Genomic DNA, 27,170 nt, shown 5'->3' with positions numbered 1-27,170 from the left:
TCTTTTAAACTTGTGCTTACTTTCATTTTTACTAAGAGAATTCGCACACTACCTTACTCACATCTCACCCCACAAGACTAACCATTTTTTTCTAAGACCTACAGAGAAGTTTTCATAGTTTTTGTTTCATCTCCAGTAACATTCAGACCCCTTAAATCCCATAAAAACTTGTCCCGCTCCCTGGTCTCCTCTGCACAACTATCTCCACTCCCGGAGATTGAAAGCTTTTGTTTCCTTTTGCTAAGAAGATTTCTTCGGGCCCATAGCTGTCAGTAAAGCTTTTTCAACGATTAACATAATGAAGTTAAATGGAGAAGAATTAGTCTCGAGATCAGTAATTGTATTTTTTTAGACCCATAGAAGGCTTTATGAGCTGCAAGCCTGACTGTTTCTCCCCACAGCCATGCCAGCTGTCCTGGAGAAAAACGTGTACTTCATCTCACTCCTGTTTGTGGTCCCGACAGTCATAGTACAGGCTCATCTCAAATACACAATTTTTAACTGTGTTTCGTAACCTGATGTGCATTTTTGGGGAGGTGGATGGAAGAGATGGCAAGAGGCAGTTATTATTTTGCCTGGAAGAGGCAAGGTGGAAAGCAGGCCAGCTGCAGGTAGTGAGGGTGGAAAGCTGCTGCTGTGCCATTTTAGAATTGGCAATTTGCAATCGGGAGAGACATTTTTTTCTCTCCTGCCAGCTGGAGGCTCTTGGCAATGTGGTTATTTTTTAGAAACCAAACAAATCAATCTTTCTTTGTTTTCCCCAGAGTTTTGGATTTTACCTCATGAGATTTGGTCTAAAGCTTTTTACTGCAACTGACTAACAAAAGATTTATTAAAAATGAAAGAGGACACAAGAAAAATAGGAGGAAGTATAAGTGTTCATCTGTATTCAGCAAATCAACTGCTTTGAAAATATGAAACCCAAGTAGTTCTGAATTTATTTTCCATTCATGAAATAAACCATTTCACACTGACATACAGTTACCACTCCAGTCTAAGTCCCTGCAAAGAAGTGCAGGGGTTTGAGTTGTTTTCTTGTACTGTACCTAAATACTCTGTGTGCCTCTTCTCTTTAGCAAACTCTGATATATGGTTTGAACTTGTGGTATATGACTATTTGTTCAGCAATAGAGCACTAGTTTTCATTTTCTATTTTCAAAACATATCTTAATGTCTGTATTATTTTTCTCTGGAGGTTATGCAGACAATGATTTTCTGATTGAAACGGATTGAACTAAAACGCCTAAAGTTTAAACCTATCTTTTGCTTAGCATTGATGTTTATGAAAAAAACTTTCAAACATGGAAGCCATTTGTCTTGGTGTTTATTTCATAGAAAAATTAGCCCTCTAACTCCTAATATACCTACTGAGGTGTGTTTTCAAACCCTTTTTTGTCACCTGCCCCGCATTGTAGCACCAATTTGTAAAGCACATGTAGAAATCTGAGCATTTACTTAAATGGAATTTACTTGTTAGAATATGCTCAAGCACATGCTTTTATACTCGTGTGCTTTGTAAATGCTATGTTCCAAAACATCTACTTTCAGTGCAATTAGGTCATGTATGTTTATGAAACTTCACAGAAAGGAAAAAATTACAAATTCAGTCTGACTTATTCCCCGGATCTTTTCATTGGCTTTACAAGATAGAAAGGTATTTGTAGGATCAAAACATTAATAAAACTATTTTGCAGACATTCAATTCAAAAACTGTTGTTTAGGTTACTGTGGTGCTGTCTCCAGACCTCAAAGCCTTTGAAAAAAGAATTGAATGATTCTGCATGAATTTGTACTGAATTAAGAGGTTAATGTTTCAAAAAAGAGCAACACCCAGCATTTGACCTTTTCAGCTCTACTGAAAAGAGCAGCCACTTCGCATTACCAGCTACGGTGAAACAAAGGTAAAGAAGCACAGAAGCTAAGACTTGTTTTAAGAGAAGGTAAGTCATAACCTTAGCATATGGGACCAAATTTCCCAATTGCTCTTAACCTGAGAACTACTCTTCAAGAGCATAATCAAAACCAAGATACAGAATCACAGAATCACTTAGGTTGGATAAGACCTCCAAGTTTATCCTACCACAAACCTAACACTGCCAAGTCCACCACAAAACCATGTTTCTGTGTGCCACATCTACAAGTCTTTTAAATATCTCCGGGAATGATGACACAGCCTGGGCAGCCTCTTCCAAGGCTTAGCAATTGTTTCCATTGAGAAAATTTTTTATGATATCCAACCTAGAAAAGTCCCAGTGAACACTTCAGGTGTATGACGTTCTTAGTCTGATTAAGATTTGGATAACTGCACTTTTATTTTTGCTGTGTTCCAACGGAAGCAAATTGCTGCTAATTTCCTTCTCCTGTTTTCATGCAGCCATCAGACATGAAACATATGGAGGGAGAAGAGATGAAAAATCAAGCATACATATTGTATCCTCCTTTCTGGATCCTCATGAACCCCAGTAGTGTGATGTGGAAGAAAAATTTCTATGCAATGAATCCTCTCCTATAGTTCAAGTCATCAAGTCATCATTGTCAAAAGGAAAATATCTTCTAAGTACAATTGCTAAAGATACAGAATTTAATTTGCAGAGCAGAATGAAAGACATGCCATTCATTAAAGGCCTTTTCCCTGAGTTTGTTTGAGAAACAACTTAATTGCAAAATGTTGCACCATCTAAACAAAATATGAGAAACATTCATATTTATCCAGATCACTTCAAACTTGAGGAAAATTTGGAATATTTAATATTTTAATATTATCATTGCCTTTTCAATGATACCTAAATTAAACCTTTGGATTAGACAGCTTTAGTTTGCCAAAAGAAATCATTCAGAACCTGTGTTCTGCAGGAAATACCTGCATCTTGGGTTTTTGTTCAGGCACAGGATGAGAATTGTACTTTTCAGTATTCCAGACAATGAGCTGGTGGTAAAGTGGTTTCTGCTCTACCAGAGCATGGGTGATAAATGCAGCAGCAATTGCATATCAAGTAAACGTGGTATGAAATGTGGTTTAGAGTTCCATAAAACAGATGGCAATGCTTCTCCTCATAATAAGCAGAGAAGCTGTGAATTTACAGCTTGAATTCAGTGTCCAGACCCAGCAGGGCAAGAGGGAGTTACAATACTGCAATCACAACAGCTCTGCCAAGTGGCTGCGTAGAACAAAACTTGTTTCCATCAACTCTGGGAGAAGCCTCCCATCTTTACAGAAGGCCATAAAGAGAAGTCACGTATGAGAGGAAAACAGAGGTTAGAAAAAAAAAAAAAGCTAAATTATAAAAAAGAAAAGTCTCTGAGAGCCTAATCTCCTTTTCTAAATCATTGTTGGAGCCAATGTTTGTAGCTAAGTTGCCGAAGCTCCAGCACTCTGCTGAAGTACTGTGTAATTGCTGGGGGATCTCTTCGCTTCAGAGGTGCAGAGCAATATGCGTTTATCCTGCTGGTTCTGTCTGGGATGAGAGAGAGACATCTTCTGGGAGATTCTGTCAAAGTGATAAATAACAGAAATAATTTCTAAAACAAAGGAAATTACTGATTTGGTGAAATTTGTTATGTTCCAGATAAATCAAGTCACTGCGCACTATTTTATCTGTGACTTCAACTGCTGAACTAGGACATATTTTCATGATGTCAGTGCTCTGACTCTCAGTCCCTGTTGCATCTCCTGACTCAACAGCTCCAGAATTTTCTCAAGCACTCTCTAGTGCAGATTTAGGGCATTAATGGTGGAAATAAATCACAATATAAGAAGCATTTAGAGTTCTACTAGATCATGCATCTTGAAATAAATCAAGTGGGCTGTATTTAAAGGATAAAACTTTATATGTCTGAAAAAAGACTTTTAGAATCTCCAAATGTGAATTCCTGTATGATTCTTCAGGGTCTTGGGGCATAGGAACAGAAAAAAATAAGGTGACTAGTGAGGCCATGTTACCAGTGTATATCAAAATAAGCTGCTAAAATCTCAAAAACAGGAGGAAACTTGAAAAATCAGATAAGATTCACAAAGAGATAAGATGGTAGCAAGATATAAAACGTGACTTCCAATGAAAGATTCAAAAACCTTGATCAAGCTAGTTTATCAAAAATATGTGAAGAGATGTCTTCACTGGCTGTCCACCACCACCAGGATCAGAACATGGATTCTTCAGCCCAGCAGCTAAAAGTGTAGCTACATCAAATAACTGGGAGCTGAAAAGCTACTCTGATTCAAAAGTGAAATGAAGCTCAATTTTTTTTAAGCTGAAAATATTTTGTGGCTGGAAAGAACAGATCTAAGGTGATCTGTTTCACCAGAAAATTTTAAACTTGGGCTGACAAACTATCTAGAAGAGATGATCCAGCCAGTTCAAATCAGGATTAGATGATCTTTGCGATGCTGAAGATCAAACTTACTGTAAATTAACTGAGGTGCCTTTTGAGCTAAGAAAGTGGGGTGGGGGAGGTGGGGGGAAATTGGGGCAAGACCAAAAAACCCAAAAAACCAAACGAAACAACCAGAAATCCAAAACAAAACCAAAACAAAACCAAAACAAAACAGAAAAGAAAAAAAAAATCTTTCTTCTCAGGCAGTTTTTAAGTGCATGGAGAGCTGGCTGAGTAAACAAGAGCCATACAAGTCCTATGAGGTGCAGCTGAGGGAGCTGGGGTTGTTTAGCCTGGAGAAGAGAAGGCTCAGGGGTTACCACTCAGGTTATCACTCTAGAACTACCTGAAAGAAGGCTGTAGTCAGGTGGGGGTCAGCCTCCTCTCCCAGGCAAGCAGTGACAGGACAAGAGGACATGGGAAGGTTAGGCTGAACATTGGGAAAAAGTTCTTCACATAAAGGGTGATTAGATATTGGAATGGGCTGCCCAGGAAGGTGGTGCAGTCACGGTCTCTGGAGGTGTTTAAGAAAAGACTGGATGTGGCACTCAGTGCCATGGTCTGTTGATAGCGTAGTGTTGGGTTATAGGCTAGATTTGATGGTATCAAAGGTCTTTTCCAACCTAATTAATTCTGTAATTCTTTGATTCTACAATGTACAGGTACTGGACATTCACCTTAGGCTACTAGTCTCTTTTCCTTCTCTGGATAGACAGAGTGATGGCCTCATGACTCCTTTGCCACTCAAACAGCAGAGGAATTGTCCCACAGGAGTATTATACTCACTGACCACAGATAGAGCCTAATTCATGGGCTTGAACCATCTATCCTGCTTTTAGATGATTCTAAGTGGGATAAACGCTACTCTATCTTCTCAATACACCATATCAGTGGAATTTATAGGTTGCACTTTTTTTTAGACTAATATCTTTGAGACAGAGAGGATTTTAATATATTAAAATAATGTAGTAGAAGTATGAAGTATCTTTCACTCCAGAGATAATGTTCTAAGGCATTATCCAATTTAAATGATACAAGGTGTTTATAGCTACTTCTGCTATTAAGTTACAGGTCTTTGTACAGTGATTCTGGGATGTCTCATTAACTTCAGCAGAGTTATGCAATGTAAAGAGAAAAGTTCTGTGCAAATGTTTTACATTAACTTTCTTGAGGATGGTTTTACTTTCCGTGTAAAGAAATGACACTGCCTTCAGTGAAAGTTTTCCATGAGGAGAAAAAAAAAAAAAAAAAAAAAAAAAAAAAAAAAAAAAAAAGGCAGCGTTTGGCTCTCAGCTATCCTGATCTTAAAAGGAATTTATTATTTTCCTTCAGCGTTTTTAAAAAAGCCTGAGATACAGCACACATCTTCAATATATGCAGATCAGTGTGCACTAAATAATCAGTTCCATAAATGTGGGCAAGCTGAAATAAATTTTGTTTCTACTTTCAAAACAGGGAATATAAGTGATAGATTAAATTGTTCTGCTTGTTTGCAAACAGTGATATTGCTTGAGCTAATTTTGAGAGTTCAGGCAATGCCAAGATAAAGGGGAAGGAAATGTTTGTTGATCTGTATTCTTTGGAAAGGACATAAGGCTGCTTACCATCTTAATGTGTCGTGCATTCTGACTTTGAAGAGGTGACCAGGTTTAATATCACTCAAAAAGTGCCATTGCCTGGTTTTTGGCTGTTTATTTTACTTTTTCTTTTCTGAGATTAGGAAATCTTGTTCTTTAAAGTGATTGGTTTCAATCTAGGCAGTTTGTCTAAATAAATGAGTCAGTGCTGTATTTTGACTCTTCTTGATTGCCAGTGTGAAAGGAATTCTTGGCTACGGTCCATTTCCAAAGGGAGAGGAGCCAACAAGGGTTGATGGGTACAGTATGGAAGCCAGTAACTATATGTATTTGGAAACTACACTCTTGGCCACTAGTCTGTTTTCTTCCTGTTACCTTCCTTCAGTGTCGCCACCACAGATTGCCAAAGCACAGTACATTTGTTTTAAAAAGGAAGGAAATTGTCTTCAAAGAATTGCTTGTGGCTTACCCATCTTGCCTGGCCTGATGCACAATATATGTTTTGCACTGACTTCCTCAGTTATTCCAGATGGGTCAGTACCCTCAGCCTTCATCTCCTTAAAATCATGGGAGATTTATCTTATCTGTGTCAGATTTTATGTTAACTTCACTGTAATCTGATTTTTGCCTTTCCACAGTAGCAGCTGAAACAGAAACCATGTCATAGAACGAGTCAGGGCAGCCTGACACTGGAACTGAGCAAGAGTCTGTATGTAGAAAATTTATTTAGGATCAGCATTTAAATATCTGCCACGTATTGTTATATTTAGAGTTAACACTATTGTGCATTTGAAAGAGGTGGCAGCAAACGTGATGTTAGATAACAAAGTTCTTTGTTTCTACAATATCAATTCTCACTGTGTACTAAAGTAATTGATAGTTATGTAAAGAGCCAACTATGAAGTCTAAATATTTATAAAATATCATTTTGGAAGTGTGGCTGGTGGCTCCATATCTAGCTCCTAAAGTCAGTATTGAACTGGAAGCAAGAATGTAGCTACTTCATTATGTGCAAATAACAGTGTATTCACACACAAAGGACTTACCTTTTCAGTTTATAAGTAATTTCCCCACAACTGACAAATAAAATAATTAATTATTGAGGATTTTTTTTTGTCTAAGAACTTTAGAGCTCTTTTGTCAGAAAGTTATTTTTCTTCCTGTATAAGTTCATTGTTTAAATAACATTGCCTTATCAAATTCCCAGGCAACTGCATTCGTTCTCATAAGATCCATTTGCTCCTGTAAGATCTATACTTGTTTGAACTATCCTTCGTAACAGGAGTCATCTTTCTTTGGTCCTTTTTTAAAGATTTTTTTAAAACTTTTAAATTTGTAATCCTTTTGGAAGAGGAAAAAAATTGATTTGACATGGTTTCACTCTGCTACCAAGGGCAGTAAGCTCAGATCACCTTGGTAATTAGTGGATGTTTCTGTTTATCTCAGATTTGAACTGGACAACAGAATTTGTGTGCATTTTAGTGCCAAGGTAGAGGGACTTTGATTTCTGAACTAAATATTAGCCTGGGAGGAGTACTGGCAGGGGAATATCCATTTTAGAAGTTGTGAGCAATAGGCCACTCTCATACAAATCAAAATAAGTGCTGTCATTGTGGACATGAGGGAGAATCTAAGTACAAGTTCACTGTGACTGACCTATTTTCTTAGGAGCCTACCTGGCCCATTTGCCAGGTGTCATTTCAGAGGCATCTTTTAATTATCTTCAGATAACAGATCTACATGTTCTGATATGAAATCACCTACAGAGAGGATCTGCTTTCATGTTGGAAGGTTAATTAACTTTCAATCTACCATTACTGGGGCTTGTTTAGCCTTTCTTTGCAAGGTTAAGGAGCTCTCAGGTATTCTTTTCCATACCTATGTACCTGCTACAAAGCCACCTCTCAGCCACGTGTTCAGTGAAGTGGAATACAGCCTTGCTCAGACCTCTGGAAATCCATGACCTTAAAAAGTGAAATTAAATCAGTTCTAACCATTTTTCTGTGCAGAAGTAAAACCATTGTCTTCTTTTTACATGTTTCGTATATTTTTTTTCCCTAGATAGATATGTTAAGAATCATTTTGGATTTTTGCAGCAGTATCATGAGTGATTATACTCATTCACACTGGGAGTACTTTCTAACAATGCTGGGTTTTTGCTCCAGATAAGCTCATGTGCTTATGTGACATTGCAAAGCTGACACAGTTTTCTGCTTTTAGTTCCTGAGATAACAGTTTTGCAACTAGCTCAACTGTATTTTCATGAACTGCAGTGCTCTAGAAATCCCCGGCTTTAGGGCACTTTTTCCCCCTCACTCAGCCACATCTGTGTTCTTAGTTCTCACAAACCATGTTTTCAGTGTTTAAAACAGATTTCATTGGACTGAGACAGTTAATAAATTGGTTCAGATTACACTGAAAGTGTGCTCTCTTTACTGTTTGCTAATTCACTAATCCCTACTCCACTTGAAACTGGTTGTGCAAATATTGTGGAGCTTTGAGAGAGTTAAAACTGATGGTAATCTCATCCCATCTAGTCTGAGTAATCCTGGATACACTTCTAGCAGCAAGGATGTTCCATGGGAATGCTATGGCAACATCAAAATGTTGGCTGTCTAGCAGGCTTGCTGCATCCTGTGCATGATCCGTGAATAAACAGAGGAATTTAGTTCCCGGAGTGTCAGTCTGGCACATTTCACAGGCACTATATTCACTTACCAAAAAAAAAGTCAGCCAGTCATACAGAGAAAGTGCTATAGTGACTAAGTGATAAATCTCCTGCTGCTAACCCTTGTATATACTAAACTCTAAGAAGCTAAAAATAGATCATGCATGGCTTAATTCAGACAGGAAATATGCTCTCCCTCAATTTGTTTATTATTTTTGTTCCCAAGTGCTTTTCTTTCTTCATACTATTTTTTTTTTTGTCAGTGCATCTTCTTCCTAGACTCTCTGAACACATAAGCATGTTTACTTTCACTTAGATGTGATCTTCCTCTGAACCAAAGGCTGGAGATAAGGTCGCTTGGAGTGAAGTACCAAGTTTGAGCTAAAAAGCCCAAAAGGGATATTAGTCCAGGGTTCAGTGCATAGGAACATGCTCCTATTGTTTCTAGTCTGTTGCAAATGAGAACACACTGTGTTTGCACTTGTTTCTGTCATGCAGTTATTTCCAGCTCCTCAAAATGAATATAGTCTTTATACCCACCTTTCCCTGTGTATCTTGAAAACAAGGCCTTTAATAGGATTATGCGGCTTTTTTAGATGGCATCTAAAATCTACAAGATAGGAGTAGGGTAGACCTTATGCAATTAATAAGCACCCTAGACACAGATCCCATGCTTGGAAAGACTCACTGAGAAGAGACCAAAAAATCACAGACTGGTTTTGATCATAATGGACCTTAAAGACCATCTATTTCCAACTCCCCTGTCATGGGCAGGGACATCTTCCACTAGACAGAACCCCATCCAATCTGATCTTGAACACTTCCAGAGATGGGACATCCACAGTTAGTGTGGGCAACATGTTCCAGGGCTTCAGCACCCTGACAGGGAAGTATTTCTTCCTAATGTCTAACATAAATCTTCTCTGTTTCAGTTTAGAACTGTTACCTGTCATTCTATCACTACACTGCCCAAGCCCCTCCCCATCTTTCCTGTATGCCCCTATAAGGACCCTAAGGCTGCTGTAAGGTTTCCCCAGACACTTCCAGAGGTTTTTGTGAGACTTATAAACTTGACTGAAACTGTCCAGGGAAGTTGCTCTGCAAGATATTCTCATGATTTACCACCATTTCCATCAAAATATTTCCATCTTCGATCCAGTTTGGTTTTTTTTCTTTTAGTTATTTGAGCTTGGATAAATTCAGGCTATCTTTGTACTGCCTAGACAAAATGGTCGTCGTCCTTTTTTTTTTTTTTTTTTTTTTTTTTTTTTTTTTTTTTTTTTTTATTCCATGAATGTGAACATCATTCTTAAAGATTCTTTGGTAGATATGGGTAAAGTTCCCTGACATGTACACAACTGCAGTGTGTTCAAAACTGATAGAATCTGAACTGACTGCTATCCCACTGAGGGGGAAGCCCTAGTGTTTTCTGAAAATAGCTTCATAAAATATATCAGCTCCACACTCAGAGACAGTCAAATAAAATTAAAAATAAAACAGTTGCTAGGAAATTTTAGGAAAGACATACACAACTAAAGGGAAAATACCCTCTTGCTCCTATGTAAATTGGATGAGTAGGCAGAGGCTACTCTTAAAAATGGCAAAGACACAGTTTAGGGAGGATGTATTGTACATCTCCAGAAAGAGGAAAAAGTGGGCTGACATTAATTGCTGTCTCTTCCAAACCATGAACTCTAGTTCTGAAACTAATATCAACTAGGATCAAAACCAACATAAGGAATTGATTCTTCATGCAACAGTATATGAGTGACTCTCCTTGTCAAAGAAAATGAATGAAACTGCAGATGCAACATTACAGGGGTTCAGGAGAAAAAGGGACAAGTAATCTTAGCCCACTGACATGACAATAGGCCAATTGCATCCTCTGCTAAAGCCAGTGTTGCCATTATGATGTTTGATCCTTTCCTCACCTTTATAGGAGAGATGGACTTAAATTGGAAACAAGTGAATTCAATATCCTGTTTGAAGAAGACCTTATTTATTTACTTTTTCTTGTTCTTCTGACCTTCAGTTAATACCTCTGGATAAAAGCTGACATATAAAACTAACCTTAAGACAGAAACAACATCATGATCATGAATGCCAAATTTCTGCATTAGAACAAGCTGATGAAAATATCTTAAAGATTAATGAAGCTTAAGGAAATAAAGCTGCAACTTTTAAAACTGATTTAAAAGAGTAACTTATATGTACAAAGGTGGTTTAAGTTCAAAACCTCCCAGCACAACATACTCAAGCATTATTTTTGTTGAACAAAACAATGAAAACTCATCTCTGCACATGTTTAAAGATTGTATTTTAATCACGGACTGAAACAGAATGATTTACAAAACTGATGCTTAGATTTAAAACCAACCACTACACCTTTCTGTGGGAATATTTCCCCCACACCCTAGCAGTTTAGGGATTCAAGTGAAGAACAGAGCTGTTCACGTTTGCCTTTGGAACTGAACAGTGATTTCCAGGATGATGACTCATGCTGCAAGAATTCATCTAAGATGCTTTTCAAAGCATTTCATTTACCCAGCTGAAAGTGGCTTCTTCTAGGGAAGCCTACTGGCTTCATCAGAAATCCCAACCATCTTGCAGCTTTCTGTCCAGAGCCTTCTCTGCAGCTCTTCATCGTATGCTAGGTCAGCTGACTTTGTCCTTTCCTCATTGTAAAGGTAGCAGCCACCAGCTCCTTCCACCTCGGGTGAAACTGCTGCATAGATGGTGGTAGAGGCTCCTTCCTCTGGGGTCTGCAGAAACAAAAAAACCCCAAACTCGAGTGAGGCAGGTACAGCAGAAAAATCATAGGACCTTATCAGTGGCAAACATCTTCCCTAATTTTGCTTTACTCTTATGGCCCTTATGCAAACCTGAAGCTTGTAATAATAAGAAAGCCACTTACTCAATTGGCAGAGTCCATTTCTTCAAGAGTGCTATTTTAAGATAGCTTAAAGCCAGAACAGATATATGGAAAACTACAGCCTATTTTTTCAAGAGTTAGTCAGATGGAGCATACAAAATAATTGATTTAGCTTTCACAGTTAGAGCTAATAAACCCAAAAGCGAGCACAAATATTAAAATCTTAGTTTAATTATTCATTTTGCAAGGATGAAAGGGTCTGTGCTCTGCCTTAAGAAGATGAAGGCTATGTTGTACATGCAATGGGTTCATTATAACAACGTCACATGAGCAAAGGATCATGGAAACCATGACAGCAAATTAAGATTCTGCTGTTCAGTCCAAGCAGAAAGGTAAATGAGGGAACACATTTTAGACACAGAATAGTTATCAGGGGTGTGCTCTGTCACAAAGCAAAATGGTGAACTATCTATAATATCTGATATACCATGAGTATTAAGTGAAAATTAATAAGTGAATAGCTTACAGTTATAACTTCTTTCATCCTGAGTATATGCAAGGATTTTACATTCTGCATTCAGAAGGATCACACAGCTACCACTGAAATTATTTCCATGGCATTTTTATTCAAATTAAAGGTCATCTTTAAAACACAGTATTTGAGATGCTTTGCCTTTATCAGTGATATAATTATGATCAATGCCTGCTAGATAATAATGTATTACTTTGCAATCCTTGCAGTTATCATCTGAGGCATTAACAGTACTGATGCTGCTCAGAGCTTTGTCTGTAGCACCTGACTGGATGTCTTTTCCTGAAGAACTCACTTGATGAATGAGATAGTAGTGAATAGATTACTCAGTGCCTTAAAAAATGAATAAATGTAAGTAATTGGAAGCTTTTTGTTCGGTTTGTTTTTTTGGAAAATGGTTGCAATATGATATTCTGTCTAAAATCATTTAAAAATGCTCATTTACCTTGGTTCAGTACTCTACTACTACTTCACCCTTCTTTATCCTAGAGGAAAATAGTGCTATTCATCCAGTACATTATGTAAATAACATAAAGGATCTGAACAATTCTTTGTTCACAGAGTGGCTATATACTGAAGAGCAGTATAAAATATCTTGATATTGTAAAGTGGCAGAAAAATGATGAATATAAACATTCATATTTTATATAACTTATTCTGGATGACAGGAAAAACTCAAAAGTTTTTTTACATACTCTTGTGCTCAACTAAAAAAAAAGCTGTGACACAGATAAACCATTCCTTCATGTGATGGTTCACTGGACTTTATGTTCCTGAGTTTAACAGCTCTCCAGAACAAATAGGCATAAATGTCAATATCATGACTCCCAAATCTTAATGACAACAGCTCAACACTAACATGCTTTAGAAAAATTGTCTGTGGGTGAAGTTTGTGTGATTATGTTCTTATGAGAGCAGGGCTCTCTACAGCCTCAGAGACTGGTCTGTATGGATATTGTTACAGCAACAGAAATACCACGCTGCCTCTGCTGATTCAGTGGTAAGGTTCTCCTGGGATATGTAGAATTTTTCAACATTTTTACTTTTGATGATATGCCAGTTAAGTTCCCCACCAGAGGAGATCTATACCTAGAGGGCTGTCAAACACTGGAGCTGGCTTCCTAGAGAGGTGGTTGGTGTCCCAAGCCTGTCAGTGGCGTTTGAACAGGCATTTGAACAATGCCTTTAAGGATGTGCTTTATCATGTGGTCAGTCATGAATTGGTCACTGCTGTTGTAGGTCCCTTTCAACTGAAACAATCTATTCTATTCTCTTCTATTCAAAATAATATCAAATATTTTAAATAAAGGTTATGCATTAGTTGAAAGTGCTTACATGCCCATACTGTCACTTATAAGCACAGTAACAGCATCCATTAAAGTCAGCTTGTGTAACTTTTCATACAGTTTACTTTGCTCCTCCCATCCACTGTATGCAATATTCTGAGTTGAAAGCTCTGTGCAAAATTCCTATTTAGCTCCTACCACCTGTTGCTAGAAGCAATTATCTACACACACAAGAAAAAACAAACAAACAACCAACCAAACAAACAACAACAACAACAACAACAACAACAACAAAAAAAAAAAAAAAAAAAAAAAAAAAAACAAACAAAAAAAAACAACTACAATATATTAAGGAATTAGCCACCACATGAAGTGCTCAAGACCAGGCTGGATGAAGCTCTGAGCAGCCTGGTCTAGTGGAAAATGTCTCTTACCAAGGCAGGGGGGTTGGAAATAGATAGTGTTTAAAGTGTCTTCCAACCCAAGCCATTCTATGATTCTAGGATTCTAGATATTATGGAAATATGAATAGGAAAACAAATTTTTCAGTGCAACAGTGAGTTGCTTGTGTATGACCAATGAATTGTCTTATTCCATCTTCTGAGTGCTTAATTAATGATGAAAGTTTTAATTTTCCCTTTCCTTATAATCACTTCATTGTTTTGGCATGTTTTCTGTTTTAATGAAAGTAAAAATGAAACCTGCACCAGGAGTGCCCTGACCTTTCTGCTGGGAAGTTGACCTATTTGTTTTGAGAGGCTGGAAGTAAAACACGTTGCGATTCCTTCTCTGGATCTTGTCCATGCCTACTATGGCAACAACTGCACATCCACACACACAGTCCAGACTCTTTCTGGGAAAGCGCTGGGTCTACTACACACCCCAAAATCAACTGCCACAAACAAGGACACACAGACACTTGCAGACATCCTGTCTGTGCACCAGGGCCTGAGGACCTCTTGGGAAGGATGAAGCTGGCAACAGGCTGCAACCACTGGAGCAATTAATGTGTATCTGGACAAGGAGCAGGATGAATTGTTCCAGCAGTGGCAGACTCACTCCTGGTTGCCAGCTTTCTTTTGAAGAGCTTATCCATTGCTTTTCTTTTACCACATGGTAGGCCATCAAAAGATGAGGAGGAACCATAAAGCCCTTGGAAAACAGTCACAAACAGGACACTACTGTGAAAGCAACACATCTGACCCACCCTTTGATGCCAGTGGCTTGCTAGGAAGGAGAGCACCTGATAAAGAAGCAGAGAAATCACCAGCCAGTAGACAAATATCTTGACCTATAAAACCACAGGATGTTTGTCATGATGCTCTATACAAACATGCAATGAAAAAAACCCAACAACACTACATTAAGGAATTAGCCATCACTTGAAATGTTCAAGGCTAGGTTGGATGAAGCTCTGAGCAACCTGATCTAGTGGAAAATGTCTCTTTCCATGGCAGGGGGGTTGGAACTAGATGGATTTTTAAAGTGTCTTCCATGAAGTATTATATACCAAGAGTTCAAAGTAGACAGGAAGTAATAACAAATATAATTCAAATCACAGGAGAGGATTCTTTACACATTAATTAATAGTAAAACAATAATATTTATATGTACAGAATCAGTAACATCTTGTTAATTTACTGACTGAACTTGTCCTAAGAGAAAGGGGATGCCTATAAACTCCACAATGATTTTTCACTCTTCAGTTCCTTATTGTTGCTGAATTTTTTTAAATTGAATTTTTGTTTACAAACTGTTACATTATTAGTATCCAAAGAAATGTAATTAATACCTTTGTAATATACAAATAAAACTGATTTCTGCTTAACTTCTTCCTAAAGAAATTCTGAACCTTTTTCCCTCTGCTTGTTATAGTATTGATCACAACTTTTACTTTCTTTTTTCAATGAACTATATGTGTGTCTTCAACAGTAAATAAAAGTCTGATTGAAAGTACTCACCATTGCTCATTAAATGTATGAGTTGGGGAGGAGAGAAAAGATAGCAAGTGACCAACTTATTTAAGCAAAATGTAGCCTACATACATTAAATGACATTATTTTGGCACTACCTATTCCCAAAGAACAAGCCTTTTTCTTTTTACAGAAGCTCTGATGTTTCTTTTTCTTTTTCTTAAATATTCATCAATTATAACTCATCGACAAAGAATAATATTCCCTCAGTATGAAATGGAATATTCTGTTCTAGGAAAATTGGGACAAGTGCTAAGAAGGTCTGTATTTTAGTATCGCTTTTTTAGGACTTGCTAGTTCATGCATTTTGATTAATGCAATTTTAAGGGATATATAATTTTGTCCAAACTAGGTGCTAATTCTTGCAAAATGTGTTAGCTGACAATGGTCAGTTCCTACAGCCATGTCGCCATGAAAAGTTACATCTTTTCAATTTGTCTAAAACAGGAGCAACCGCTTAACTCTTTAGAGGTCATGTGTCTGCATCAGTTATACATGATGATTTTGTGGTACATGGTAATCCATGTACTCATCCACTTTCACCTTCACCTGAATTCATAGCTCAGAGTCCTGGCCAGTCAGTGTGTTATGTCCCTCAGAGACCACAGAAAATTGGACAGGAAAAGATTAAATAAGCTCCTATAATTCCTTCTCTGTAGTCCCTTCATTTTCTCAGTACCACTTGCAGCAACTACCAGCAAACAGTGACAACTGTTCTGTGTGTCTTAAACACTGTGTCAAATAGCTTGAATGGACAACACGCTTCTATTTGTACTGGCTAAAAGAGTTTGCCATATGATTGAAAGAGCAGCAGTGATACAAGTCATGGTATCAGGGGACTTACGACTTTGGAATAGCTTCCCCTCATCCCACTCAATCAGAAAATTGCACTTGATTTGTATTTCATGAATTCAGAATTCTGCCATCTTGAGAGATTATAGGAGAGAATGTTGGGCACAGAGGACAGAGAGCAGCTGGCAGAATCATTCACTGACATCACAGTTGAGTTTTGAGAGACACGAGCAAGGGGTCTAACAGAGAGATGTGCAAACTTAATGCTGAGAAAAAAAACATGTTAAAACACCTTTATCCCTATAATTTGTGCTGCAAAATACATCAAGTATTGATAGAATACTTGATAGAATAACCCTCATCAGCATCATTAGGTAGACTCATCAAAAGTGGGCTTATAACCCACTAGCCATGGTCCTAGCTCACGTGCCATTCATTCAATCGTGTACTGTTCAGTTCATGTGGGAAATTTACTCATGAGCTGATGAGTTAAATGAGCTTGCAGATGTTTCTTGGTTTGGTTTTCTTTTTGCCACAGGTGTTCATGGTGTTTGCTCTGTGGCTTTGCTTTTTTAAATCAGTGAGTTCCATCAGGCTGTTCCTGGAGTGGGTAACAAATTCCCTGGTTCCAGCTGGGAAAACACAGAAAGCACTGAACAGACCATCTTCTGGGCATCAGTACTCAGGCAGTTTTGCCAATGTTCCTTCACCTTTCTCAATGATAATTATTCTGGTAATATTTTTTAAATGCTGCTATACTACTGACTTACTTCTGTACTGAAAAACTCTGTATATGCAGAGTTTTCTTCTTTTTCTGTCTTCTTTCAGGAAAGGCAATGATCATCTGTGATACCTGAGCAGTACTATGCATATACACTATAGGGATTAGCAACAACAAAGAGAACATGAAATTACTGTTACTTGGTACAGCAGAATCTTTAATCTACGTGGTGGCAGCTAGTGGAGGGGTGACACCCAGTCACCCTCAATGCACTGCTTGACTCTCAAGAACAAAGGCAAACACAGGACATAGAATAGTTTGAAAAATTTCAGAAACAGAGTAGCGGGGATTGTGTTCCCATGAACATTAAAGCAAACAAACTTGTGAAAGGCAAATTATCTGTGTTCTAGGATGCACTGATTACTATGATCTGTGAGCCACTGAATAATTTCAAAGCCAGAGGTCTTGGGAAGACACTAGGTTACTTTCTGGTGCAAGAGTCCAAGGCAAAATAACAACAGCTGCTGTAGAGCCACAGCCTCCAGGTAAAGACAAGGGGCTATGTGTGTTCAGTGTACATTGTGTAACTTGCACTGTCTAGACCTCCTAACGTGATTGTTGCTTTGAAAATTCCAGACAAAAAGTGATCCATTGAAATACAGAGTATGAAAACAAAGGCTAGAAAGGAAACGATGACGCAGGTGCATGGACGTGTTCGGCCACCTCTGATCAATAAGGCTGCAGCAGCTGAATGTATGTCCTGGTGAGACCAGTGGCCAGCACCAACTGTCAGGTCCCTAGGAAGCCAAAGCTGCCAGAGAAGTGTGGCAGAACAGCTTTTCTGCACTCTCTGCCTTCACTCAAAATCCCTGGTTTCCATCTGTGTTTCATCTCTTTCCTTCTATTCTTTCATATGTAGCTTGCTATTATGCTATTTCTATCCAATTTCTGCCTTAATAATAGACTAGAAAGAGATGTTTTATTGAATATAGTTCTCCCTAGGTACCCAGTCAGCACCACCAAATTAATTTCTCTTCAATCCCCAACTTGTGGCAATGATAATTCTTTAATAAATTCACTCCATAATAAAATTCTTCAGATTTTGTCTTTGAAAGAAATAGCAGAAATGGCTCAGTTAAAGTGTGAGGCCTTTCTCCTGACAATGTTGTGGCCACAGAGAAATAATTTCTTAATCAAAGATATAAATATATAATAAAAGATGAAACTTTGATGAATTAGGAACACAAATCAATTTTCACAATGAAAACAAAATTTGGAAGGAAAGGAGCTTTATAACCTGAATAACTCATGGCCATTTGGGGAAAAGGAGAAGTTTTCCCTGAACACAAGATACTGAAAGAACAGAAGCAAAGACAGCTGGCAAACAGACACAGAGAGTATCAAATCCCGAATCTCCTTTTCTTTTGAAAGCAAATTTTCTGGAAAGACCTTAATAATAATTCAGGTACACAGATGGACTGGGAAGTCCCATCTTCACATCAGCCCCTGTATAGGTGACTGGAATGCCTGTAGATAAGGCAGAGTACAAAGAAAGGAACTGTCCTCAAAAGACTGTCAGGGTCAGCCTGCTGCTCAGGGGACCCAAGAAGCAGGCACATGCCCAGGTCTGAAGGCCTCATTTCCCATGAATCTTTTGATGGAGCTGGTGATAGGAGATTTTAATTGCTTTTGTTGCAGAAATATGCCTTCTGAGAAATGTTTTGCTGAAAAATGGCTCTGATGCCATGGGGTGAGTCTTGTAGCAGATTCAAAACACGAACAAAGTTTTACTGAAGAAGGTAACTGCCATGACTCTGAACCTTCTTCTAAAGCAGCTACTTCAAGCTAAGCAGGTGTGCTGCTTTTTGCTGCGGTACAGCTAATTTTCTTCACAGTGGCTGGTATAGGGCTGTGTTTTGGATTTGTGCTGAACACAGAGTTGATAATACAGAGATATTTCTGTTATTGATGAGCAGGACTTACACAGAGCCAAGGCTTTTTCTGCTTTTTACTGCCATGCTGGCAAGGAGCTTCAGGCGTGTGTGGGAGTTTGGGAGGAGTCACAGGTGGGACAGGTGATCCCAAGTGACCAGAGAGGCATTTCAAACAATATGACATCATCTTCAAGATAAAAAGTGGGAGGAAAAAGATGGGGAGACATTTGGAGTGATAGCATTTATCTTCCCAAGTCACCATCACATGTGAGGGGCCCTGCTCTCCTGGAGAAGGCTGTCTGCTCATGGGAAACAGAGATTCAGTTCCTTGTTTTCCTTTGCCTGTGTGCACAGTTTTTGCTTTCCCTATTAAGTTATCTTTATCTCAACCCACGAGTTTCATACCTCTTACCCTGTCTATTCTTTCTCCAATCCCACTGGTTAGGAGTGAGTGAGTTGCTGCATGGGGCTTGGTTGCTGGCTGGTGTTAAGCCACAACAACAGGACATCATGGATCATGACAAATAACATGAGATATTTGTGTTCTCAGGTAGCTGAATGACGCTCCTCTTGGCTGGCCAGCTTGGCTGCACTGAAGAAAACTCCATTGATTTCAAGGAGCAGCTCCAACAGTGAACTCACTTGTAGGTATTATAAATAATAGTATATATAAATATTGTAAATAATGATATATATATAAAAATATATATCATTACAAATTATATTTGTGTCTTAATTTCAAAGTGAATGTCTCTCAGATTAGAATTGCAATATACCATTGCTGATGTGAGCAGGACTGTTTGCGGATCCATGCTTCGCATTTTCTAAGATATTGAATAGAGCACTAAAAGAACAACGTTCACTTTTAAGAAATTTTGAAATAGAAAAAAGAACCCAACTTTACATGACTGAATTTGAGCAGGGACTTGAAACTTTGAGTCAAAGTCATTAATCATGACTGAGTCCTTTATTCATTTTGTCAAGTGCATTAAGGAATATTGCTTTGCCTGGAGGCCGATCCCTAAGCTTGCTCTGCAGCAGACAGCGATGTCTTCAAAGTCAGAACTGAGATATCGCTGCAGCCACGGAAATCACATTACACTTGTTACTTCACTCAGCTCGGTAACAGTATGCAAAATTTGACAGATAGGAGCCTGCTGCCCCAGACATTGCATAAACATCTAACCAGAGACATTCACTTGCTGGAACATCCAGTCTCTAGGAAATAAGACAGGCAATGATAGGCGGGAAGAGCTGAGAAAGTACATGTACTTCACAAAATACTGAAGCCTCTTCTGGGAGCATAACACTTTGGTTAATGAGTTCTCTGGAAACCAGGTGATGTCCTGCAGCAACATATTGCTGAGGATGCCTGAGTTAAATCACTGGATATCCTCACATAATCTGGAATTTTCTGCAAAACTTCTATTCAGAGACCCACAAGAGATTTATTGAAGTAAATGTTCAGGTTAGAAGAGATGAGAAAAGAATGAGTCTCCAAAATACTAATCCTGATGCCTCGTGCACTAGGCTGTAACTCCTGTGTTTGTAAAGGAAAACGCACCACATATTTGTTTACTTCCAGCTTAAGTTTTCAAGGTATTATCTTACACGAGTACATAGGTCAGCCTTAGTTTCTTGAGTTCTTTCAAAGAAGATAGATTTTGGCAATCAAAACGACACAGCAAAGCAAACAGGAGTATTTGTGTTTGAAATGGTAGCTGCATTTTTAGCAGCCCCAGAGAACAGGAGACACAGCAACGCTCAAGGTGCTGAAGACAATGCTCCTGAGTACATATACCTCTAAAAAATTTACTGCCTGCCTTCTCATAAAGTAAAATATCTTTGCTGACTTTTGGTGAAAACATTAGACTTCAGAAATAATATATATGGCAACTTCTGACTTGTAGCCCCCTACTATCATCTCTACTTTTTCACTTACTGTTTAATATTTGACAAGTCATGTATCTTATTTTCCCTTGCTAGAAAATAGAAACTGACACATCTCTGACTTCACAACTTTCTTATAATGACTGTTATTAATTTTTTAATTATTGCAAGAACTCAGAATGGGCATGGAACTCCTAAATACTTAAAAGAAAACCACAGTATAGAAAGCCTTTGTGAACAATGATGAGATCAAAAAGCAAAAAGACTGTACAGAACACAGACAAAATGAAATAAACCAAAATTACATAAGCCAGCAGCTATTTCACAGCCTCCTCTGTTTTAAATTGCTACAACCACCATTTCGCACCCCAAACAGCAGCAGGACTATTTCCAGCCGTGGGCTCAGTCAGGTGGACATGGGCTGGGAGAGGGTGGCTGCCAGCCTCAGTTTCCTACCTTTCCTGCTGGAAGCACCTCCTGCAAACAGTGAAGGTGTGAAACTGCAAATCCTTTCCTGGATCACCAGGTAAGGTCAGCAGAGAACACTTCTTCCCTGGGACTCAGGCAGGCCATACGCCTGCACTGCCAAAGATAAGGACCAGAACTAGTGAGGTGCACAAACTAACTCAAAATGACTACAGGGTGCTACATCTATGCATTAATAGCATCCAAGATGAAAATATGTCTGGGAAGATGGGAGATAAGAAAGCAAAAGCATACTTTCCCCCAAATTTCTTAGCTCTACATTGCAGTGGCATGCTAGCTGGCTGTAACATGGTCTGCTGATGGGTCTGCTCCACACAAAGCTTCTGCATGAAAAAAGACCTTCACCTTGCAGTGCTTACCCTCACCCTGGGCCTCAGCTTTGTCTCCTTGTCCCTGAGCTGCTGGGAAGAGAGGAGTTTAAAGCAGGTCACCAAATACCATTGTTGCAGCTCAATCCCAGCTGGCAATTAAGCCACTTACTCCCCTCCCATCCTCCTGTGGGATGGGGAAGAGAGTCAGATAATGATGAAATCCACAGCTGCTCACTACCCATGGACTGAGCAGCAATCAATGGCTCCTGGCCAACTCTCCCCAGCTTATACACTGAGCATGACGTTCTATGATATGGAATATCTCTTAGGCCAGTTTGAGCCAGCATGTCCTGGCCATGCTCCTCATAGCTTCTTGTGCATCTTCTCACTGAAGAAGCAGAGCACAGCAAACTGAGAAGTCCTTGGCTGAGCATAAGCCCCACTTAGTGAGAGCTACAACATCATTGTCTTGTCAGCATTATTCTCATACTGAATCCAAAACTTTACCAGCTGCTAAGAAGAAAATTAATTTTATCTCAGCCCAAACCAGAACAACCATTTAACACTGTCTGTGTCCCAGCTGCTCTGAGTTTCTGGTTTTTATAGAGTTATTTTGCTTAAATTATAGTTTCACAAAATTGCCCAGACTGAGAGGAGAAAGTCCAAACTGGATGACAGATAAAGGTGGTAGAGAGGGAACGAATCTTATTCTGGAAATTTATTTCACATAATTTCAGTTGCTGGCAATTTCATCACTTCATCTTGAATAATAAACCAAAAAGATATAAACAAGAGGGTTAATTTACATCTGTCCCTAGTGATGTAGCATAAAGATGGAAAAGAAGCAGACCAGCCTTATTTTCTATAGTTATTTTAGTGGAAGACTAGAATTAGGCGGGAGTGACTCAGATTTTCTAATCATATCTTTTTAACAGATAGTTAGTTAGTTCAAATAACTAACTAAAGATTTTAGATCCTTGATTTTTCCCAATAAATTCAGGGCTTTTCTGTTTAAGTAATAAAACCCTTGAAAATTACAGTTCTCTTCATTTTAATTAAACTCTATTTTATCAGGAAGGAGCTTGTAAAAATAAATAATAAAAAAGTCATCTTTTAAACAGAACTACCATTTCCCATCTTCTATCACAATGCTATCAGACTGCTAAAGTCATGAAATAACAGATAGATTCTGAAACCATACTATTATGGAGCTGTCTATATAGCTTATCCTTTGTTACCCAAGAGAATTTCTAAGTTTAAAGGCAAATGCTACATTCAGTTGCAAATTGACATATCTGAATGCTTATTAACCCACCAGAATCTCGTTTATAACAAAATAACTAAAAAATGCAAATGTAAAGGATGGCTGAATCTGATTATTCAAATCAAGTTTTTTGTTGTGTAGACCGAAAGTGAATTTAAGCTCTGTAACTTAAATCCTTTTGTTTAAATCAATTGACCCCAGGGCTCTTCATTATCTGCAAAGGAATCTATTGATGGCTTAAATTCAGAAGAAATCCAAAGAACATGTATAACTTTAGACAGGCAAAGAGTGCCATTGATTTCAATGAGATTAGTTGTCTAAAACTATGGCAGAAAAGATTTTGAGGCACCATATCTTTAACTGCAGAACTCACTAGACAGAGAGAAAACCCTCAGACACTCAGGCACACACATTCCCAAGGTTTGAAACGGAAGCAAAAAAACTTTCAACTCCAAAACAATTACTCAAGAGTTTAAGGTCATCACATTTAATCAGCTAAATATTCTAAAAGAAGGGCAGGCTAGTACTCATAATGCAGAGGGAGGTATAAGCCTATAGAGAGGTGATATAGCTATTTATTTGCAGGGGCTCTAAAGGAAAAACAAGTGCCAGGTCTTGCCAGTGAAACAGATAAAGGAAAGCATGAAAAGGCATGCATATAAAATTGTTAACTACTGGTAAGTAAAAAGACCCAGATCTACCATCTACTATCCATAGAAGTTGTCGAATTTAATACCTAGGGTTATTTCTAAGGGTTTTTTGTAAACCTTCATTAAGGTAGCAGATGGAGGAAAAAAAAATTGTGTATCCACTTCAAACGCCAGGATTGGATTTCATGACAGATGTAGTCCTTGCCATGTTCTTGTTTCCTTTTCTGGATGACAGAAGTCACAGCAGAGGTGTCACGTTGTACTGGTGATGCAACGTACACCACTCCTGTGTGAATGACTACACTGACTGTCCTGGCTTTTGTTGGAGGAAGAATTGGTTCAAATTCAAAAAATAAGATTCATAGTCAGCTCAAATCTCATTGACTGAAACAGGACAATGAAAAACTGGAAATAAGAGAACCATTTCACCTTTCACACCAAACATCTTTCCCCAGTAAACTACTAAAAAAAAAAAGAAGAAAAAAACCCCAAAAAAACCCAAACCAACAAAAAAAGAGTTGTGAGGCATGAATGTAAAAAATCTCAACAATCTTCCTGAAAGTTTTCTTATTCCTTTTATTTCATCTTCAGGTAGCTCCTGTCTCTGCGGAGTTTCTGACTGGGGTTTTGATACTGGACTAATTCAGGGCTTAGGTAGCCATGGCCCAGAGGCTTGCTCTTGCAGAACTATTGATAGACAAGATAAAACAGCGAGAATTACCCTTTTCTTTTCATTTAGCTCCCCAGGAGAGTTCCTGCTGTACTGCAATTCATAGGGCTTTTTGACATAAAGGTTAGAGCAGTTGTTTAGGATGGGAAACAAATACTGTGAGGTTTTGTGGTTTGATGAATACATTTTACTCATTCATTTGGTGCTGAAATAATTCACCTTATTTAGGAAGCTCAATATTGAACTATGCTCTTTGGTAGTGTCATTTTGCTACACACATCCTTTGGCCCTGATAGTTCAATCAATGAGCCCCCCTTAGCCCCCCTCACTTGCTCACTTGAGGTGATACACTGCAAGCAGCAAAGCTCCAGATGATTAAACTTCTGCTTCCCAGGAAAAATTCTAGCTGAATTAATGCATAACTGTGCTAAGGTTTAAGCAACTGCTTCTAACTCATGAAAGCACAGGCTGAGGTCTGAGCAGAGCTCGAACACCAGCGCTGGCTGCTATCCCAGCCCTCCCCTCTGCCTCTCCTGCCCGCACAGCCGCTCGCTTAAAATTCTGCTCTTCACCTGCAAGTCTGCAGAGCTCTGCACCCGCCTATGGTTATTTAACATGTACTTCACAGTGGAATTCAATTGTTCCAATCAAGATTAGGTTCTGTTTCTCTATGTGGTATGCAAAGCATGTCTGCAGACAAAACTTCCATCCATTTCTCCACCTGCCTTTTCATTGTGCCCCACAACAACCTCACTGACAGTCCCAGTGCTTTTTCATTCCCTTTTCTTTATGAATTCCTAAATGCCTCTTGCCAGACCTTCACTGCAAGCTCACTGAGTGTGACTGCTGCATCCGTGTGCCACTTGCCCCACTGGCTCAGATCTCTTCCTGCAGTCCATATGCCATGTGGAGGAGAAACGGGCTCAGGGTAGGAGGCTTTCCCAGTGAGCACCAACACTCGCCCTCCTCAGATCATCCACCCACATCACTGAGCCCCTTCAGAAACCAAAAAGGGGTAAAAAGCAGACTTCAAAGCATGAGCTCTTGGGGTTGACAGTATTTACAATCTGTGGTGCAAACAAAGGAGTGAGCACAAGCCTTTTCGTAGTAGAAAAAGGAGGGGAAAATACTAGGTGAAGCCTTGTCAATACATTGACCCAGCCAAATCTGACAATATATGAGAAATGGTGGGTCCACAAGTAGTACCTAACCCCTAGAGCAGGTCAGAAAACAAGGCTCCTCTTTGAAGCAAAATAGTGGTGTGACAGGATGTTGCACTGCTGGACAGGTGGGGCTGCAGTAAAGGATTGCAAGCGAGGCCGGTCACCGGCCACCAGCACCGGCCACAATCCCTACTGCTGTTTGGCCCTTGCCAGGGCAGGGGACACTCCTGCAGCTGAGGGGAAAAGCTGCAAAGCCCCCTTTACCTCTGCAAATCTGCTGAGCTGATATGGCTACAAGCATGCCACAGTCAAAAGGCAAGGGTTTCCAAGCAGCGCAATTTTTATATAGAAATAATCTAAATGATTGGGTTTTATCAATTGCATAAACTCCTCAGTGTCCAAAACATAACTGACCTTTGCTTTTAAATCTGTGTTCAATAAAAGATGATTTCAACTGATTGTGAACTTTGCAAAGTATATAACATGGTTCAGAGAAAAATACATTTAATTTCCCTAATAGCTGCTGACAATCTGTGAAACAAATAGTTTTAATTATTTTCTCCCTGGTGAATTTCAGCTATCATCATTCAATCAAAAAGTAGCACATTACCAACAATTGAGATTAAATGGAAAGACATACAGTAGGGAAAATTGGAAATTACATTAGCACTAAACAGTGACAAATATGTCCGTCCTTCTTATTGCACTCTTGTCCTGATACAGCCAAACATTTACAATGCTCTGATTAAAAAAAAACCTCTAAAAACCCAGATGACCCCTTTAGACTTTTCCCATTTATCCTGAGACCTATGACTACCGAAAATGTTGATGGGGTCTGTGCAATCAAAAAAAAAAAAAAAAAAAAAAAAAAAAAAAAAAAAAAAAAAGAAATATTTTAAAGACTCCTTTCACTTGTTGATGAACAATGTAAAGATCTTACACATTGGTGTAAAATAAGTGTTACTTATTTTTTTACTGGCACTACTGATGCATGAAAATAGCTACAGAGCTAATCAATAGGTAATGACTGTATTTCAGGAGTAATGCTCTGTTCAGAGGAAAAAAATGACTGCAATTCATAAACAATTATTGACATCATGAAGCACATGAATCAATGCCCACTGGAGATCTGCACATTATTTAAAATTTCTTCAGCAATATTTGTCTTTGTTCCTTAGTCCCAGTGTAATTTTTCCTGCCTGTTATACTGTGAATATATAAAAGGTTAGTGTGAATATATTGATGACAACTAGAATAAAATGTAAAAGCTAGACTTCTGATGAATAAGTCCAACTACTAGCAGTGGCATGACTATTACTGGAGCACTGTAGCCATGGGATTCCATGCAAAGCTCCTTTTTGCATAAGACATTTTTTGTCACAGAATGATCAAGAACTCACCTCTTAAAAATCCAGTATAACTGCTAGAATTCATCTTTTTTTAAGTCTTCCCCATTGCTTTTTCTGTCTGCAATAGTTTACTGCAAGAAAGAGCAAGTGGGAGGACATGAGGTGGCCGGAGCTGGAGGTGGTGTGCCTCAGGGCTTACTGAAGTGTACCAAGGAGACAGATTTATCACTGGCTCCTACAGGGAACCAATGAATTCCTATTGGCCTAATTCTCTAAAAATAACAATTTGCCTTGTTTTATTGTTATCTCTATGTAAAGCACAGGAAAACCATGAAACAGTCCAAGGTAAAAATCTGAATTCTCATTTGTTAACACAGGGGAGTGAACAACATATCTGTCCTTCACTTGCATAAACAAATATCTGATATGTACAGAGCAGTGAAGATGATTACCACTGGCTCCCACATTTTTGTTTTTGATTCAAATGTGGCTTGAGACATGGCTGGTTTACAGCCTGATATGATACTCCTTTACTTGAGGTTTTAACTGCAAACCAGTTCTGCTTAGCCCAGAACAAACATCTGGTCCTTGCTTAGAAAATGAATTGAAACAACATCATGCCTACCATCACAGCACAGCTACTCAAACATCTGACAACAGT

General features: G+C 38.6%; 1 protein-coding gene across 3 annotated transcripts in view; it reads right to left on the bottom strand.

The window, feature by feature from the left end:
- Positions 1 to 10,600: 10,600 nt before the first annotated feature.
- Positions 10,601 to 27,170, bottom strand: part of DHRSX (dehydrogenase/reductase X-linked) — a 163,076-nt gene continuing 146,506 nt past the window's right edge. For all 3 annotated transcript variants that reach the window (XM_066176473.1, XM_066176470.1, XM_066176471.1), the window contains one exon: positions 10,601 to 11,378. In XM_066176473.1, the coding sequence (XP_066032570.1) occupies positions 11,181 to 11,378 (198 nt within the window). In that variant the 3' untranslated portion in view covers positions 10,601 to 11,180. The remainder of the gene's footprint in view (positions 11,379 to 27,170) is intronic.

The sequence above is a fragment of the Chamaea fasciata genome, unplaced genomic scaffold, assembly GCF_029207755.1.
Source record: "Chamaea fasciata isolate MVZ Bird 193981 ecotype frontalis unplaced genomic scaffold, bChaFas1.0.hap1 SCAF_2, whole genome shotgun sequence".
NCBI lineage: Eukaryota > Metazoa > Chordata > Aves > Passeriformes > Sylviidae > Chamaea > Chamaea fasciata.
This window is presented reverse-complemented; position numbering and strand designations above follow the sequence as displayed.